The sequence below is a fragment of the Lonchura striata genome, chromosome 3 (assembly GCF_046129695.1).
Source record: "Lonchura striata isolate bLonStr1 chromosome 3, bLonStr1.mat, whole genome shotgun sequence".
NCBI classification, from domain to species: Eukaryota; Metazoa; Chordata; class Aves; order Passeriformes; family Estrildidae; genus Lonchura; species Lonchura striata.
This window is the reverse complement of record NC_134605.1, coordinates 12,399,906-12,420,084: the sequence shown is the minus strand read 5'-3', so window position 1 is coordinate 12,420,084 and position 20,179 is coordinate 12,399,906. Positions and strand designations below refer to the sequence as shown.

General features: G+C 39.3%; 1 protein-coding gene across 1 annotated transcript in view; it reads right to left on the bottom strand.

Annotated features, from left to right (window-relative positions):
• Positions 1-20,179, bottom strand: part of KCNH1 (potassium voltage-gated channel subfamily H member 1) — a 175,360-nt gene that overhangs the window by 131,974 nt on the left and 23,207 nt on the right. The window contains exons 5-6 of the mRNA XM_021547543.3: positions 14,203-14,321; positions 6,012-6,404 (exon numbers count right to left, since the gene is read on the bottom strand). Coding sequence (XP_021403218.2) covers positions 6,012-6,404; positions 14,203-14,321 — 512 coding nt within the window. The remainder of the gene's footprint in view (positions 1-6,011; positions 6,405-14,202; positions 14,322-20,179) is intronic.

Below are 20,179 nucleotides of genomic sequence, written 5' to 3'. Positions count from 1 at the left end.
AGATGTGGAACAAAGCAGACAGAGAAGAGAGACACCCTCACTTGAATCCCCAGGAGTCTCTGAACAGAAAATGCTTCTTTTGCCTAGCTGGTTGATATCCTGGCTGTGCACTTAACCCCAGGAATCTGCTTTACACCATTTGCATTTCCCCAAAATACTCCTTCCACCTACCTGTCTGCTAAGGAGTAATTCCTGCCTGTCACAGCCCCCTGGGGCAATGCTGCAGAACACAGGCACTTACAGAAGTCAGACAAGCAGCCCTCCTCCTCCACCACTGCTTTTCCTTCCCACCACACTCTGCTTTTTCCACAGTTCAAGGCTGCCAAGCTCCTTCTGAAGCTCCAAATACCACCTAGGAGCCACACCAAGGACCTTCCTAGCCATGCCCCGAGGGTTTCTGGCAGGTTCCAGCCCCCAGCACACACCTCCCATGGGCTTTGTCCTGTTTCCCTGGGGCTCCTCACACAGGGACACCCGCCCAAGCAGAGCTTCTTCATCATCACATGCCCAACCCAAGGCCCTTGTTCCAGCCCTCCCCTGCCCACCTGGGCACAATAACCCAGCTGCTCATCCTTCCCCAGAACCCCAGTAGGTGTCACCCAGTCCACAGGGTCTCACTTATCCCTCCTGTCTACCTTCATCTCATCCAATTTGCCAACATCTCCTCTATGCCTGGATCACACTCTGTGATGCACAGCTGGGTTTGTGTTGTTTTTTTGGTTTTTTTTTCTAAACATTACATTAAAAGTAGGTTATGACTACTTTAAAATTCCAATTAGCCATAGAAAATTATTCATTCATTGCTAGATTTAGCAATAGACTCACATGCAAAATACAGCACTGTCTCATTGGACAGATTCAAATAAGAGTGGTCAACTACTATTTCAAACAGATGTCATATTACTCAGATGTTTACAGTTTAAAAATACTTTTAAAATTACATTTTCCAGTTTGTAAAATTAATCTAACCCAAAATCTTTCTTTGTAGGTCCCACTTTATTCCACAAAACTGTAAATATGATAATTTATTCCCTTGCCCCTTATTGAATGCAGTGGTTAAAAAAAAAGGGAAGTTGCATGCTTTCCAGTGTAGCTGCTTCAGTAATTCCTAAATAGCTAATTTGTATTAGCATGAGAGATTATCCCATTAACAAGGTTGAAATTAATCTATTGCAAAAGTACCGCCTCAGAGAGCTGCCAACAATCTGACCAGCAACACATTCATTTTTTCCTCTCTCAACTCTCTGTTTACTTTCCAGCTGCACCACACTCACTTAGCACTAATTATCTTCATTTACTTCTATTATTCCATATTGTATTTTTTTCTGGGACTTCTTTTATCATCATAAATTTTGGCTTTCAAAGTTGTACATCTTCTTTTCCTACATGCTAGCTTCTCTCTTATTCACTTAACTAAGCACTACATCATTTATATTGAATGTATCTTTTCTAATGATCTTTTACTATGCATTTATTTCTCTTCTACCTCAATTAATAGAGTGATACATGGTTCTCAATTTGGCATCAGCCAACAATTGTTCACAGTGCTCGGCTCAAACACATATAGCAGTTACTGCTACAAACTCCCTGTTTCAGAGATTTATATGGTGGTGACATGACTGGATTCCACTCCTACCATGAGATTTCACAACACCATTACATGTAATAAGTCAAATTTTTTCCAATATAAATTAAATCTTATGGCATTATGGACGAAAACCACAGTATGAAATTGCTCAAGCTGACACTGCAAAAACATGCTCTGGAATTCAAAGTCTTAAATTGCACTGTTCTTGGCAAAAAATGTGGAATTTTCTTTAAGCTTGGTTTTTGATTGATGTCTGAACACAAAAAGATATTACCCCCCAAAGTAGGTGGTACTTCCTTAAGTGAGGAATAATACTAATTACTGTAAAGAATTACTGACAAATGCTATTTTGATCATTCAAATTTGAAAAGAGACCAACACCACATGTTTCAAGGGCTGTTTAAATTTTAGACAAATATTTTCTTTTCTTACTCAGACTAAATTACAGCATGATGTATTCTCTTAACAATAGAAAGTTCAAACCTAGCATTAAGTTGATTCATCGATCAATATGAATACGGTATATTTTCTTCTGTTGAAATTCTGTCAGGTCAAGAAAATAATTTGTATTTAACTGTGTAATTTGTTTCCCATATATAAAAGCCAGGAGAAATATCCTTAGCTCTACTTTCATTTGGGTAACAAGAGAAAATTCTCTACAGCTATTCATTTCTTCATTTGTTGAATTCTGCTCATGTCTGAATATGAAATGCTGTACTGTGTCTTTGAGCACAGCACTTGAGATCAGTCTCTTGTATAATTATATGGCCTTGAACAAAGACATTAATGTTTTTTCTTTCCTCTTCCATCTGTAGAATGTGGCTATTCATACTTAAGTGCCTCTTGAATTAATTGTAGTTAATAATAGTTGTATTGATTAATAGTTAATGAATTCAAATTATTTTTATGGACAAAAAAATTCTCAACCATGCAGAGAGGAAACTGGAATTTCAATTATATTGAAAAATGAGAATTGAAAATAAACTAATGTTCCAAACTGCAACAACCCCAAAGAATTTTGAAATTGTCTGAAAAAACAGAAGTCACACTTAATTTTGTTTCAAGAAAATATTTTCTGTTATATGTTATAATGGAATAATGAAGTAACGTGCAAAACAAAAAGTTACTTCAAAATAGGAAAAAAAATCCAATACCAGATTTTTTCAATGAGTATCTGCTTGCCAAAAATATTGATCAGCTCTAGTTTCATCTATTACAATTAGTGGATCATTTTAAAGATGACAAAAATGGTTTCACTATTAATCTGGAGATAAGTCATGGGACAGTCCCAAAACTGCCCAGAGCAAAAAAGGCACCCTCAATACCCTATTATACAGTTTTTTACTTTTTTAGTGCTGCAGGTCCCATGTCCCTTGTAAATCAATTCGTCTCCATCACAGTAATTACAACATTCTTAAAAACAAATTGACTTGTCAAGTTAGTTCCTCCATGACATTCTCAGAGTCTTGAGTGCCTTTTTTTTAAACAGATAATGACAGCAGACAGCAAAATAAGCAAGCTCCCACCTGGCCCAGTCCCCCTTCATTATAGGGACTGCAACAAAGGCAGGATTCCATTTCCTCCTGTCTAAAATCATGTATGGAAAATATCAGGAATATAGCAATTCCTATTCTTCATTTTTATCACCACTGTTGACACTGGGTATCATTTCATCTCTGGCCATTTCTTACAAGAATATTCTCATTAGGACTTCAGAAACAAAAACAAAAAAAAAGATCCTGCAGCAGCCATGGCCAGCTACTGACTCCGGTGCCATGGCTCTAAGGGAATTCCCTCTAGCAAAATTAAAGTGACACACAGATAACAGTTCCATTTGCTTATTTGCACATTGAGCAGGGCAGCCTTGCACCTCACTTAATCCAGCTGTGAAATTATATGGTGTATAATCCAGGGAAAGAGGGAGGTAAATTTAAACCAGTAAGAAGGGAAAGCAGTTGACCCACAAGGGAATGCTCTACACAACAGAAAAAAAAAAAAAAAAGATAAAAGGCAAAGATATTCTGCTTTCAAGATTCCTTGAATGCAGGTTTTATTTTTTTCATATTTACTGAAAGGTTATCTTTCACTCTATAGGCAGTTCTTGAAACACTGATCAGCATCTACCTCCCAAGCCCCCTCGTGATATGCACTGTGTTATTCTGCTGGCATTGCAGGCAAAACCCCTCAGGTCCCATAAACCAGCCTATGAGTCCTCAGTAGAAGCATGGCAATTTTCACCAGTGGAAACTCTGCTCTAATGATCCTGCAACGATTTATACCAGCCAAATGTCAGAACCCACTGTGGGAAATGCAGATGAGCAGTCTTGAAAGGACAGCATCAAGAAAAACCTTGATTTTTTTTTTTCCCTTGGGCATAGCAGTAGAATAACTAAAACTAACACTGTTAAACTGATTAAGGAGACTGCTGAAGAGCCATGAGGATACTGAAGTACCAATCAGCTTCTCATTGCTGCAAGGCAACACTGAGATGGAGAACCTGCAGAAATACAAACTCACACAAGGACTTCTCTGCAGAATTGCCACCATGAGTCCAAAATCATCTGTGTTCAGTTCAAGGGCTGTCACAGCCACTGGTATAGACATTTACCTCAGGGATGTTCTGTAGGTCACATTACGATTCTAAAGTCAAAAGTGTTCCTTCAGCAAAATCTTCACCAGGCTGCTTCTACTTGTAATGGGTGAGAAAATCTTCCTTCCCAGTTTGTTTGCTTTTGTTGGGGTTTTTTTTGTCATTGCTTCATTTATTTTTTAATTTTATTTATTATTTTTACTCCTTCTGACTAAATGTCAGAAGCTGACATATGGCCACTCGTTCCATCACTCTATCAGTGTCACAGCAAAGCAATATGTGAAAGCCTTGCAGAATAATCTGCAGTCTGGGTCTTTCATATGACAAACAAATACTTAAGGACAGGTTTCACAAGGCTTTTTTGCTTGATCTAATTTGTGTTATTTCTGTCTGTAGCTTGATATAAAATGAAAACTTCTCCAGGGAATTAAATATCAAATAACATCACATTTTTTTCACTGCATTTAATAGCTTGCCTACCTGTCCTCAAGTCAGTGAGAAAATTACTTTAAATTTTATAAAAAATAGTGTGATTTTAAAAAAGTAATGGTGTTTGTTTTTCCCTATATTTCACTTGGCATAGTTTTCTTTTGATAGCTAGGCTGTCCTTTGTAACATGAGCATATTTTAAAGGAAGTAATAAAAAATTTAAATTTTACAGGCTAAGATTTAAATACTAAGCCCTGATGAGGTAGGTATGTAAATCCCTCTCCTTTCTGGAGTTATTCAAACCCACCTGGATGAAATCCTATGCAACCTGCCCTGGGTGAATCTGCTTCAGCAGCTGGTTTGGACTAGATGATCTCCAGAGATCCCTTCCAAGCCCAGCCACCCTGTGATTCTGCATCTTACAGCTTTAGCATGTGTCACAGATAAACTCAGAGACATAACTAGTTGATGATTTTATAACATATAACTAGTAAGCAGGCTGCTGGAATCCTCTTTAATATTTTATTAAAAATTCATTAACTCTCTTAACTATTCAGGCAGGGAACTTTAATGTATTTACCTTAGGAATATTTTCTTGGCAGACTGATCAAAAAAAACAAGCAGTTAAAAAATACTAGTTTTCTGGATTAATATGTCTAAATGTTAGTTCTTTTTCTGGATTGTGATCTATTCCCAGAGAAATTAAGAACTAAGGAAGAGTCTAGATTTCCAATCTAGATTTCATTTAGTTATAAAATTACCAAACAAGCACCTTCAATTGCTCCACCTTCCTCTAAAAATACTGTTGCCAAACAATGCTGCACAGATCTCCACAGTATTTTCTAGTGCTCAAAGATGATTCAGTGAGTCACTGCCTGCCTCTTTGCCACCTGCCATAGTGTACTAGAAGCAGCTGAGAAATGTGTATTTTACTTCCCAGTTGTTCCTGTGAAGAGCTGGCATTAGCAGAACTACTCTGATCAGTCATCAGCCACAGCAAGCACAGCCTGCCCCAACAAACTGTCCTGACACAGCCCAAACTATTCCTGCTCAGTCAGATGGAGCAGTTTTCCTCAGAGCTCTACAAAGGTGCTGCTGTCTGCCTCTACCTGCCCTCCTGAACCCTGAGGGTGCAGAAAAAGGAAAATAACCATGGATTTCCTCCTTTTCTTCACAGAAAGAATGAAAATAAACACAGCATTTTTAACACCGGAAACTACAGCAGAAATTAAAGAATGAGCCTTCTGGCTAAGATTCATAAGCAAATTTCTGTGCATGCTGTGGGTGGCTACCAGAGACGTGTACAGTAATTCAATACATTTAAAAACACACATTTCTCTCATCTGTCCCACATCCCCCCACAACCACCAAGTAATAACAAATGGATGGAAGTGGTATACTGACCTCATCAACATTCTCAAATGCATTGATGACATCATATGGCAGGCAGGAGAGCAGGTCAATCACAAACCAGGTCTTCAAGTAATTCATGCGAATCAGCTTGGGGTCAGAGATTACCTCTCCTGCTGGCCCCACAAAGGTGGTATGGAAATTAAGCACAATGTCAACCAGAAAAATGACATCTACAATGCTGTCCACTACTAGCCATGCCACGTTGTTCTGTTTAGTTTTAAAGGAGACATTGTAAGGGACCAAAATAGCAGTGTAGAAGGTTAAAATCAAGATGATCCAGTCCCAGGTAGTCTTGAATACACAATAATGCAAAATTATATGCGGTGGAGTCTTTGGTGCCTCTTGTTTGTACTGTGGGAGGATTTCAGAACCCAGCTGCAATACCTGTAGTCAAGAGAGATTTGAGAGGAAAAAGAAAACATGCTTAATTTTTTCACACTAGATTCTCAAGCTCAGTACAACAGTTCATAAAAATTCATGTCCATTAACTCCTTTTATCACCACCAAATAGTAAGCAAGCCAAGAAAATCAGCATCAAACAAAGAACAGTTGTTTCTTTTAATGCCATTGATTATTTTTTGACACTAAGTCTAAATTATGGAGTGTCCAAGACAAACAGAGAAGAGAAAACCCCTTCAGCTATCTAGATAGATGAGACAGAAAAATAATGGGCAAGAATAGGCAGGTAGGCCAGTGCGAATAGGAATTGATGGCAAAACCAGGCACAACACACAACTGAGCTCCAGCCCAGCAGCAGGAGCACTGGACCACATTTTTTTTCAATAGTGGCTACTTAACTCTTCACTAGACCTTGACTGAAATAGTCTCAAAACTACAATGTATCATGAATGCACAGGCCTTTTTTCCTCTTCTCTGGACTGTGCAGATCCAAAGAGCACAGATATCTATCATTAGCCTCAATAAACTCATTTTGGACTTCATCTTTTCATTCAGAGAAGTTCAGTATCTTAACTACCTGATGGCGTAGAGCCATAGAAAGATAGAATCATTAAGTTTGGAAAAGACCCTAAGATTGTTGAGTCCAGCAATTAACCCAGTACCTCCATGTTCTCCAACAAACAAGCTGGAGAACTTCTCCCAGATGCCACATCCACACACCTTTTGAACAATTCTAAGTACAGTAATGCCACCATTCTCTGGGATATCTGTTCCAATGCTTGACAACCCTTTCAGTGAAGAAATTTTTCCTAATATCTAATCTAAATCTCCCCTGGTGCAATTTGAAGCCATTTCTTCTGGTCCTGTCATTTGTCACCTGGAGGAAAAGATGGACCTCCCCCTTGCTACAACCTCCCTTCAGGCACTTGTAGAGAGGGGATGGTCCCCCTGTGCCTCTTTTTCTCCTGGCTAAACAATCCCAGCTCCCCCAGCTGCTTCTCATCAAACTTGTTCTCCAAACCCTTGACTGCCTTCTTTGCCCTTCATGGGACACGCTCCAATGCCTGAATGTCCCTCTGGCTGTAGGGGACTCCAAACTGAAGGCAGGATTTAGGGGAGCTGCTGAGGAGCACTGCTGAATGACACTGCAGCTAGGTCTGAATTCAGAAAAGCCCTGCTGCAGAAGATGATCTACCAGCATGTGTTTTCAACCCTGGACCTCAAGCTGAGCACATGCTGACACTGAGCACTGTTTTGCATAACTGCAGTCTCAGTCAATGCTGTCCATTTTAGATCTGTTCTCTCCCCAGTTCTTCCCACTGCTGCAAAAACAGTATTACCACATACGTAATTCTTGGGAACTCAAGTTTCCTTCACATATCTATGAATAAGAATGTGTTTGTTTATACATATGGATATACATGAGGGTGAAATCAACATCAAGAATAAAGAGAATAAAGAGAAGTTATATATATGTCCAAATATATATGTTCATATATATATGTCCAAATAAAGAGAAGTTAAATTTTAAAGCAAATTTTACCCTGAATGAGTTATAAATGAAAACTGAAAGAAGAATGAAGGCTTGCTTGAGTGAAATGTGTTTGGTAATGCCAAACTCACAGAACCAGTGAGAAGTATTCAGGAGCATGGTTCCTTTTTCACATTTATTTACACATAGTTCAGAGCAACAGGAAGCAGGGAAGGAAATTAAAAGGCTGTTTTTCTCTGGGAAAAGATAAGACAACACAGCTAGAGTAGAAGGATGTCTTCCTTTCTTTCTCCTTATCTCAGCTTTTTTAATGTCAGTTATTTAGAAGTGGATTTTATCTCCAGGCTTTTCTGAGTGTCTTTTTTTTTCTTTTTTTTTTTCTTTTTTGGTGAACTGGTGAGATTTTTTCCAACAGTTTCAGCCAAAGAGGACAAAAGAAAACAATCAGCTACACAAGATCTACTTCGACAAAACAGTCTCAGATGGAATTCCCTACTGCTTTGAACCTCACATAATCACTTACTTGTGTACACAACAGGGGTCAAACACTGTCAGACCACAGTTCCTCACACACGTGTAAATGAGAATGGGAATTGCAAGCCTGCTGACTTTGAGCCCAATTCTCCTGAAGAGAATTAACATGACCTTCTCTGACAGACCTGCATGTTACCACAGAGGCATTAAGAGTTTGAAAAAAAATTCTATTAAAAAAAAAATAAGAGGACTCTGTATTTTTGTTTGTAACTGTCTAGAATGACAACAAAGAGGAGAAAGGAACATTTCTCCAGCAAACCCACATAGAACTCAAACATGTTCACTGCAGTATTATGTAGTCTATTGATCCTGTCCCTGATTCATGTAGGTTTTCCATACTACTAAAATAAAAGGGAATTAAGCTATCCTGTGTTGAGAGGAGCTGGAAGCAGCACAAGGCACATTCAGTCTCTCTTCTCTGCAGGAGGCACTGGCCAGCCCAGGCACTCCCCAAAAGCCACTGGTGTGACTGGAAGAGGCAGAGGGTGTGTATGGAGTCCATGTGTGTACTCAGAGCATCATTCCCTTCAAGGCTTGTTTGCAGTCCCAGTGACAGATGTTGGGATGTCTTTTCCCAACAAAAGCTCTAGCCCAAATCAATACTGCAAATATCTCCTGCCCTCTCTTTTACACATTGCAGCTGTACCTGAATCACCTGGAAAGCAAAGAGTAACAACTGGCTTTTATGACGCTCTGCATGACCAGCAGCTCTAATATAGGATCCTAAGCCTGAAATATGCTTCACTGGGCAAGGAGAGTCCTCTGCAATATCACTCACTGGAATAATTGATCAGCAAAACTAAGCACCTCCATCACATAGTAACATTTTTCATTTAGTGGGATTTCAGTTCTAATGCTGAGATTTTACTGGTGTGAGGAGACAGGATCACCCTTCAAATGCAGGAAACCATAATTGCTTCTTCTGCAATCACAGGCTGACTACAGCTTTTTTTTTTTAGCCCCTGGTATGACATGAGTAAGTCCAATAGTTTGATAACTATTCTAATCAGCACAGGAACATCAATCATTAAAAACTGAAAAAAAATATTGTTTGCTCTTGTCAGATGGTTCTTACCTATACATACATAAGTTATAGATTGAGACTTACATAAAGCACCTCTTTTTGGTCACTGCTGCTCTCTTTGCACTCCAAGAACTTGTGAAAATTTTTCATCAACAGAACTAAATTTACTGGAAAATATACTAATGTGTGCCTGCATACCCAATTAGGGGAAAAGGCAAGAATAATCCCTGTTTGGCAAAAATGGTGTCCAACATTTTGCTATAAAGAGAAAAAAGAAAATTAAAATAAAGCCAGTGGAACTGCAAGGATGTAAAACTGAACTGAAAGCAGAAAAAAACAGACTTCTAGTTCCAACTTGTTAAGACAACAAACTGCTGCTTCAGTGGTTTAAAATGTCATCACCAAATACAAAGCTCTCTCTCCTTACCTGTTTGAGATTCAAGGGCTACAGTGCAGGAAAATAAAAGGATTGATGACTGATTCATCTCCTTCCCTTTCTATTTAGAAAGTAAACATGCCCTAAACTATCTTAATAGCTAGGGACCTTACAAATAAGTCTTTTGAACTTCTGTTATCCCCCTGGGGTCTCTGGAGAAGCCCTAGCAATGGTTATTTAAAGAAACCAGGGGCCATGGCTTTAGCTGGTCTCCAGCAGAAGGATGTGCAGCAGCACTGTGGGTGTGAATCCTGAATGGAGGGACAGGAGAGAGGCATCAAGGAATGACACAGGGATTCCAATCACTCACCAGATGGGGAAAGCCACCTGCAGAAAGCTAGAGGCATCTACAGTCCTCCTTTTGGGTGGAGGTGACAAACTCTAGCCTGGGTTCCCTCTCACTACATCACTAACACACTAGCACCTTTGTAAACCCCTCCCATCTTGCTGGCACTGCTAGAGAAGATTTCACAGTCTGAGGTGAAAGAAGGGCACTGCCCCAGCTCACACTATCTCTCCCAGCAAAGACAACTTCCTTTGCACACTGGCAAAAGTCTCACAGTGCCTGGCAGTGCCAGCCAAGAGCTCTCAAAGCACCAAATTCTTCATTTCACCAAAGGAAGAGAAACACACTTACAACAAAGCCTAACAATCTCAGAGAACAAGCATGTGCCTTTATCAGAAAACACAACAAAAGAGCTCAGTGCTTCACAGAAACCATGGAAGGAGGCTCACAGGGCTTAGTGCTAGAGATCAAGCTTTTGTCAGGTCACTGCGCTGGAAGAGCTCCTTGCTCCACTTCACGCCAAAGGCCACTCCAAGTCTATTTCCTCACCATCCTTCCCCACACACACATCACCCCTGGCTCATCTGGAGACTCAGAGATATAAACCCCACTCTCTCTGCACCACCCACCAAACCCAGGCCAATGCAAAGTACCTTCTGCCCGATTGCAAGGAACTCCTGCTGCTCTCCAGCTTCTAGGAAGAGTAGTGCCAACCTGAGACAGGTTTGCTGAAGTAGGCAGGTGTGGTTACACACCCAAATGAACTAACCACATTCAAACTGCTTGTAAAGCTACTTCTCCTGGAGAGGAAAAAACCAAACCCCAAGAGACTGATATAAAAGTAATCATGAAGAAAATATATACAACTATATAAACCAATATGCTGAGCTTCCTTTCATGTGCACTGGACAATTTGACTACTCCAATTTTCTGAATAATTGAAACAGCTCTGGTTTTGGAAGATTTTTCACTATTATACAGTCTTATCATAATAAAATAAATATTTATTTCAGAAACTTATTAATGAAAGTATAATTTCAGGTACATACTATTCATCAGATTATACAGCTGTATTATCTGCATTTATTATTTGTGGCAATGATGCATAATGCTTTAATAGCTCTCTAACACTGGAGAATTTTATTCCAAGAGCAGAAACACTAAATTTCATTGTGGGTTTTACAAGACCATTTTCTTTTTCAAATACAGCAAATTTTTTTATTATCTTATTTTTTTTTACAAAATGGTGAATATATCCCAAGACAGGAGTCATAAATTGCATCAAATGTGGTTACAATTATTTATTTCTTTTTATGACTGTATGACTGGGGGGCAAAAAGAAAGCTAACAGAAACATTCACTCATCTCCAGATTAATCTCTCCTTTTCACGTTCTCAATTGCACCTATTTGCTTTCTCTCACTCTCCCTTGATTTGTTTTCCCAAGCACCCACACAAATTGCTCCTAAAATAAGGGCTAGGTGCTAAGCCACAATATTTTGATTGGCAGTTAAGTTCCTGGTAAATAATGTTAAAAAAAAAAAAAAGTGATAGAAGTTCCATTCTTAAGCAGTGCTGCTAAGCACCATGATAATTTCTCTGCTTTTATTTCTAATAACTATAAGTTGTTTTTTTTCATTTTGACACAGTCTTATCTACCCAGAACTGGCTGGCAAAGGTGCAGAATACATCAGCTAAGACCACAGGTGCCAGATTACACATGTATTCATTCATGTGTCAGGACTCTATTCATTCCAGTGACCAGGAAGAACCATCCCTACAATCTGCTCCTTGGCAACTAAGCAACAGAAATGCATCAGTTACTTTTACAAATTCCAATTGCAAAGTGTTGCCTCACATTTACCTAATACCCTTGTGTTAATTGCATTATTAATTTGAGTAGTTTTCATATGACTGCTATTACAGAAGTCAGGCTAAAAAAAAACCAAAAAACTATGCCTATTGGTGAAAGTCAGAGACTGAAGCTTCACAGACATTGCTTGTGTTATACATGGCTTGTTAGTCTGTCACTAACACCTTTCTTAAACTGTTCCATAAACAATAAAAAATTGTAAGCTGTGGTGGCTTGCTCTACTCAGGTTCTAGGATGCAACAGCCTCCCAAGACATTTAAACGTATAAGTGATAAATAACTAAGGGCAACACAAATAACACTGTAATATACGTGGAGCTTTCTCACACAACCAAGATTGATGTGAAATGTCACAGTGAGTAGCAAAAGAAAAAGGATGAGTTTTAAAATTTCAGATAGGCTACTGCAGGGATGAAGAAAAAAAAAAAGAAAAATATTTGAAAATACAACAGGTAATTGTTAGAGATCCTGTATTCAATATTATGAAGAAACCTTTGCAGAATGAGAAACCTGGCACCCCATATATCTTCAAATAAAGAAAGGTGGTCTTGTCTGTATGGTTATCTGCACTCCTCTTTTCTGTGTAGTGTAGTTCTACTGACTTAAATGAAATTACAGTGGAAAAAAAAGCTACCTAACATTACAGCTGGGGCTAATGTTCTTTGTAAAATTATGACCTCAATATTCAGTCAGCAATTAAAGAAACTCATTTCAGACATGTAAACTATGCACTTGCCCTTTATTATTTGTAATGAATCAATTGGCTTTGCCAGTAAGAATACTTGCAAAGACTTGTTGAGCACGACTTGCAGAAAGTTTCATTAACATGTAGTCACTGACGTCCAGACTGTTGCCAAACAGAATAACCTCAGACCCTTTGCCTTACATTTCGCTGCCTACATTTTAGCATGAGCTAAAATTCAAGGACAGAGATCTAAAGAGAAGAAAGGATTCTTTGATATGCAGCCTTGAGTAATATTAGGAGGAAAACTGTTCCAAATTCCAGGACACTAAAGGAACCTCAGGGTGGACACGTGCTAATCACATGGTGTTCCTGCAATACAGTGTCCCTGTGAATGTCTGTCCCTCCCCTGTGCTAGTATGATCCATGTTATTTCTCTGCTTCCATTGGATTCCCCTTCTTGAGTTCTTCTGTATTAAATACTGACTAGGTAAGATCCTGTCTGCAAGAATTTTGCCATGACACTTGATAAGAAGACAGGTGACTTTTAGTTTGCATAGAAACTGAGACGCATACAACAGAACTAGTAGAGTATAGTACAGCTGACAATACGGAGACCTCATGGAGCCCATCAACACCTTACACCTCCACCTGCACAGGCAGATCAAGAATTATTGTCAAGTCCTAGCTGCTGCCATGGCATTCACAGCAGGAAGTGACACAGGACTGCCATGTCATATTGGCTGTGCTGTCATTAACACCATGTCAGACCTCTCCCCAGGGAGACCCTGCTACTGGCCCAGGAGACAGCTACAGGAAATTTAGGACAGTCTCTCCCCCTCGTGGCGAAAGCCCTCACACCCTAAGTGCTTCAAGGGGCCTTCTCTGCCTGGAGCTTATCTCAAAACTTTGAGACGCTACTTAAATCACAAGGTTTCACTTTCCTAATCTCCCTGCAGTGCTGCTTGTGGCATCTTACAACTGTTCTGTCCATAAAAGCAGTAACTTAAACATAGGTTTTAACCAGTTGGTAATGCAGGATTGGGATCCCACTGAAAAGTAACTAGACATAAATTAATTCAGAGAATAACTGTGCCATGGATTCTCCAGGATTTCCTTGTGTACTAGACTGAGTTTTTCTCACCTCACACATAAGTAGATAGTCCAAGATCCTATTCTTATTAAGATCCTCAGAAGAATGGAAACTAAGTGAGAAAGTATTATTTTAATAACACCTTTCTAAGACTTTAATATATGTTAATATATGGAACAACAATTAGGCCGCATGAAGTCTTTGGGACACCTGTTTTCATTCTGCTGTCATAGGACACATTTCACAACACATGCACCAGATTCCCAGGGGAGGGAAGACTGACAGTTCTTGGCTCGTGCAGAGATTACATACCCACAAAGGCTAAAAACATTTCTTTACAGCCTCCTGGGGAAAGAAAAAATTACCTCAGCAAGTCTTGAGTGCTTGTGAACATTCTCTCCTTTCTGCACGCTGGGAGCAAGCTGCTGCAGCACTCCTCGGCTGCTCGTGAGGGCACGGGTCAAGCGGGCAAACTTCCCCCAACCTTGAGAAAAAATGCAAGATTAGACACACATTACCAAAAAAAGCTGCAAGTGTAACTCATAAAACCTCTCATGACTAAAGGGAGAAAAAGTTATTAAAACAGAGCAATCTACTTTAATACTGACTAGAAGGGAGTATAATTTAACCAAGTACCAGACATAAGCAAGTCAGAAAAGTCAGCATGGTACAGTAATAAAACCTATGACTGCTGTGACTTTGTATTCAATGACTCTACAAAAGTTCTGCCACATGAACTGCATATTTTGCAAGGATAAATGTCCACTATACAATAATCTCATATTAAAGCTAACAATCAGATTTGGATCTCACAGCACTGCAGAAGACACCCCAGACTAATCAAGATGTAAGGCTAGAGTCATGCACAATGAAAATTACAGTTGTCTGTAACAGAAGTGAATCTAGCTTTAGATGCATCAAGCATAGATCTGGAATAAGCAGAGAAATATACATAAGATAATAAAAAGCAGAGCAGAAAAGCAAAACAAAACCATTATTTTTATTCTCTCTAAACAAAAGGGGGAATATACTAATAGATTTTCTCAAACTCAGATTAAACATTTAGCAGCTTCTGGCAGAGAAGTCATACGCTGAATTTTAATTCAGAATGGTTTTTACAGTGATTTCAAATATCCCTCAAAATAGAAGACCTTCAATGGTAGTCACAAGAGCTAGCTACAACTATAATCTTTATGAGCAGTACTTTGCCATAATAGATAGGCACAGTATACATCTAGATATTTTTGGTATACTGAAAGGAAAATATCAGTGCGCTTAGTCCCAGTCTTGAAAAATGCTAGCACCACCTGGGAGCTCTTGAGCTCCTGCTCCTCATCTCCTACTCAAACTAAAGATGCTCAGCACTTTGAAGATTCAGTTTATAATGAGAACCTGTTTCTGGCTGGAAAACGTTGTCTACACAGCTTTCTTGTAGACCCCTTTTAGGTACCGGGAGGTGCTATAAGGTGTCCTTGGGGTCTTCTTTTCAGGCTGAGCACACACAACTCTCCCTGTCTGTCTGCACAGCAGAGGTGCTTCAGCCCTCGGAGTATCTTTGTGATCCTCCTCTAAACTCACTCAACAGGTCCTTCTTACACTGGGGATTTGGATGAATGCAATACTCCACCTGTGGTCACGTAAGGTTGGAGCCGAGCGGGAGAATCCTTTTCCTGGACTGCTGGCCGTGCTACTTTTGCTACGTCCCAGATCCAGCTGGCTTTATGAGCTTCAAGCGCATGTCGCCCAGCCGTGCCCAGCCCCTCAGCCGGCGCAGCGCAGGACTGGCCGGTGGCCGGCCCGAGGGGGACGCGCTCCCGGGGGCAGCGGCGCGGGACGGGCGCTCCGGCGCTGCCCGTGGTGCTGGAGCGGAACGAGCGGGGCTTGCCCGCAGACACCAGGAAACGGAGCAGAGCACGCAGTTCCAGCTTCGCCCGGGAATTCGAAACCTGCCTCCCGTACCACGCGCTAAATGTTTTCTAATGCCGGCTAACATAGACAGCTGCTTTTACTAACTCGAACCGGATCGATGGGGAGGGCATTCTCCTGGAAGATGCGAAATTTGGTTCAAAAGCTGAGGACAAACTTTCAGTGTGCGTTTTCTTCCAAACATTGTTCTAAGAATTGGGTTACTCAGACATACACAGAGAGAGGATGAAAAAGAAGCACCTCACTTCAACTTTCTTGCACAAAAGCACTACCAGACAACTCTGTGCTATGACTTGTGCCTATGAATGCTGAGCACCTTCGGGTGTCCCCCCTTCTTCCCAGGAGTCATCTCCTTTTGAAAGCACAGCTTAACCCATTTCTCTCTCCTCAGCATCCCCAGCAAGCATCTCCTCTGCCCTAGGTGCTAAACATCTCACTTGTGGGTGCCTAAATGGCTCAGAAAAGAACTGTTTCCACAAACATTAGATTCACCCTCTACTCCAAACTCTGATCTGAAAGCAATATAACTGTTCTAGGCAAGAGATCGTGTCACTTTTCAGCTTGGCTTTTTAAAGCGGTGTGGACACAAATTAGGAGTACATACCCTTTTTCTCTCCACACACAGGGTACCACACTTGGGAGCCCAGCTTGGTGATACTCCCACCACTGTGCCATGGTTTGCCTAAAACCAAGCACCGAATCCATGTGCAACGTGTAAGAATTTCACCTTTAGCACACAACACCTTCCTCCTTGTATTGCCTTTTGGGGTTTTGGTATTTGTGGAAGAAAAAGATAAAAATGTGGCAACTCCAACATACAGTTAGACCTGCAGATTGTGGCATAGAAAAAAAGAAAATAAATAGAATGCCAGTACTAAACCTTTTGAATGATAACATCTCCAATAATGCCTGAAAAGACAACAGTACCTATTGAATTTATTTCAGTTTTTCCTCCAGAACCCTAAGGACAGACACAGCCAACAGCAGGTCAGTTATCTATCCAACAAAGACAGGCCCAGTAATGGACTTAAGCCATAGGACTGAATATAAACACTAAACTTTAAGGGTCATGGAGCTTTCCAAGGCAAGGAACTAAGTGTCAAAATGGTGTAAGAATATATTGGTGTCAGTCCTGCTAAATCAGAGGGACCAGATGATATGGACTGGGATTCTCTTTCAATACAAGCAGTTGGTATAGCCCTGCATCCATTGTTTTCCTCTAGAAACAGAGAAAATATAAATTAAATTTAAAATCTAGTGATCCTAGGTGGTTCTAATACAGGCAAATATAATCCTCAAACAAGATAAGCTCAGAAAGAAGACAAGACAGCTTGAAATTCAGGAACCAAACATAAAGCTGGATACCACCCCATGGTAGTGCTTGCCCGTGCACTGTCTTTGATTTTAACCCATTTTTATCATTGTTTGGTCTCTTTTTTCAGTTCTGCAGAAAATATAATGCACAGACAAAGCAATGTGATGACATTAAAACATTTCCAGCTTCAAAAGGATGGAAAGCCTTCAAGAGTAACAGCACTGATTTCAGCACTCCTGCATTCCATGATCTTTCAGTTTTCCACCATTTTTTTGCAAAAAGATGAATAGAAATTGCTTCTGATAACACCCAAGACAAAATGATTACAAAAGCTGTCCCATGAGATTTGTTTCATGTGGAAATATGGCATTGAAATATACTTTTGTGCTATGGCATCAAAACTTTTCTTCTTTAAAGCACAAAGTTTCATTTAACAATGGCCTTAAGTTGAACTTTCTGTATTTTTAAGTTGATACTCAAGCACAAAGCACTTATTATTTATTTGTAGGCAGCTATTTGTTTCCAACCACTCTTCTCAATTCATTCTTGATAACTCAAGAATTCAAACACTGGGAACTGTGTCAGTTAGAGAACCCTTGTTACCACATTGCTGATCCATGACTTACACAATTCAGAGAGTCAGAACAAGAAACCATTGTCTGCTAGAGAACCAGCTTGTTTGTTCACGGGTCTGTTGTTAACACACTGTGTAAATGTGAATAAATCAAGATTCCAGCAGTTCTTGCCTCCACTCAAGCCACCTTTGTATTCCCACACATGAAAGATCCTTGCTTACATCCATCCAGTTCTCTTCAGTGCTCCTTCTCTTTGAAAACTCATGACTAAAACAGTATTATTTTTCCATCTGGACTGGGAAAGCATACTGAAGTTTTTAATATACTCACTACTTCCCCTTCATTTGTTTCCTCTTTTTAAGAAAACATTTCATCCAGACGAAAGCAGAGTATATCTTAATCAAAATATTTCAAACACTGGCTCCGTTCGTATAAATATATCTTTAAAAACAGTACCAAAAATCCCCCCCAAAAACCTCCAGAAAAAAAAAAGATTAAAAAAAGAGGAAACGTGAATTTTCCCCTGAATTAAGATGAAGGATACAAACAAAATATTTTTTGTGTCTGTACTCCTGCTTGTTATGCGAAGGACAGCTTAGCTGCAACATGAAATAAAGCATCTTCTGCAGAGGAGACAGCAACTGATGATTGCTACAAAGCACAGAAGGCTACATCATCTTGGAGGACAACAACCATTCAGCATGGTTGATTCAGCAATGCTGAATTTGACTGCCTCTTTGTATATAAATGAAGTATCAAAAACAAAAATTAGGATCCAAAGCTTAGTTTTCAAGCTCTTATGAGACAGCATAGATCCTTCTAGATAGGTTCACCTTGTATGCATACATTCAAAACCTGTTGAGGCAAACTTGTAACAAGCCACTCAAAGTACAGTTTCTATTTGTCTGCACAAATAATTGCTTTGCATAAAGCGATGCATTCCACTTTATACTTAATTCTCAAGCATCTCATACATGGTATGCTTGATCTTAAACCAGGCAAGACATAAAGACAAAATGCATTAATTCCAAATACAGTACAAACTTTAAAATTCAGCTAAGAAGGTAACCTAGCACTTGACAAGCCAAACTTATCTATGCTATAGCTTGACTTTGCCTTCTTTTATTCAAGTAAACCTCTTTAATGTTTCCCTGACTTTTTTTCAAGGGGCAAGCAAAGGGGAAAAAGTGGAAAGAGGTTGTTTAAAAAAATTATCAACATCACTGACACTATTTTTAAGCAGTTTTATTTAGAATGCACTATTTTAAAGCTGCTGTATTTAAAAGCAAGCTTACTTACCTTCCATGGAAATCATAAAATAAACATTTCTAAATTACTTGAATCAATTAAAAAAAGGTCACAATGAAAAGTCTACTTTTTAATGTAACTTTCTTGTTTCACCTATTCCAATGTCTGATATTATTAATCAATTTAAAAAATTAAGCATGAAAAATGGTACTGGGACCTTCTATCCCTCTGAGTCACCTTCAGGTGAAAGATGCCTATTCATCTTTATATAGTCAAACACCTGCCATTACAGCTCTACACTTTTCACTCAAGGAGCTGCATCATTTGCAGCTGAAAATCAGGCTTGAAATTGCCAGCAGGTGATAGAAAACCAAGATATACCACAGCTAAGCAGGCTTAGCCTGACAGATTATCTGCTCTTTATGTAGTACAAGAACATGATCGATTTAGTGTTTTTCTTTACATAGACATACTGGCATTCATTTTGAAAACCTTAAATGCTTTAAACTATAATGTCCTGCAACTGTGCAAATAGCACATTTTATTAACAGATCTGCATCTACAGTCAACCTATTGCTTATTAAGTACTTATAAGCATAGGAAACCGATTACACATATGAACACAGAAAAGAAAATACTTGCTAAACTGACTGAAGGTGAAAGAAGGAAAAATAATTGATTCGGCCATCAGTTTTCAGTTCACAGTTTTAGTTTTTCAGATTGAGAGTCCATTTGGTTTGAGAATATGAGAAACATTCCTAAGAAAATTGCCCTCTCCCAAAAGCATGCTACAAAGTCCTGTGTAACATTGCACACAGCACAAAGAATATAACCTCTTCAAAGCTCATGTGTGTTAATGATTCTTACAACAAGCTAGCACAATTTTACCTTTTTTAGTTCTTCCAAAACAATTTTTCCACTCTGTGAATCCCAGAGCCTACTACAGATGATTATCTAACACCTCATACCTGCCTTTTCTTCCCCCTCTCACAGTACAGAATTGCACAATGAGATCTAACATTAAAGACATGGACACACATGTAAAATTCTGTTTGACAAATCAGCTCCTCCAAGAAATTTCTCATCTAGCCATCAGGTTATTAATACAGTATCACTCAAGAAAATTCCTACAGCAAGTATATTTTGGAAGAAAAAGGGATAAATCAAGAATGAAAACAAAAAGTGCAGTTCCATTTATATCAAGCTTGATTTCTGTATAAAGTGACAGAGAACTCTTTGCAAGCATGAACTTCTGCACCTTTATTAATTTTAGGAGAT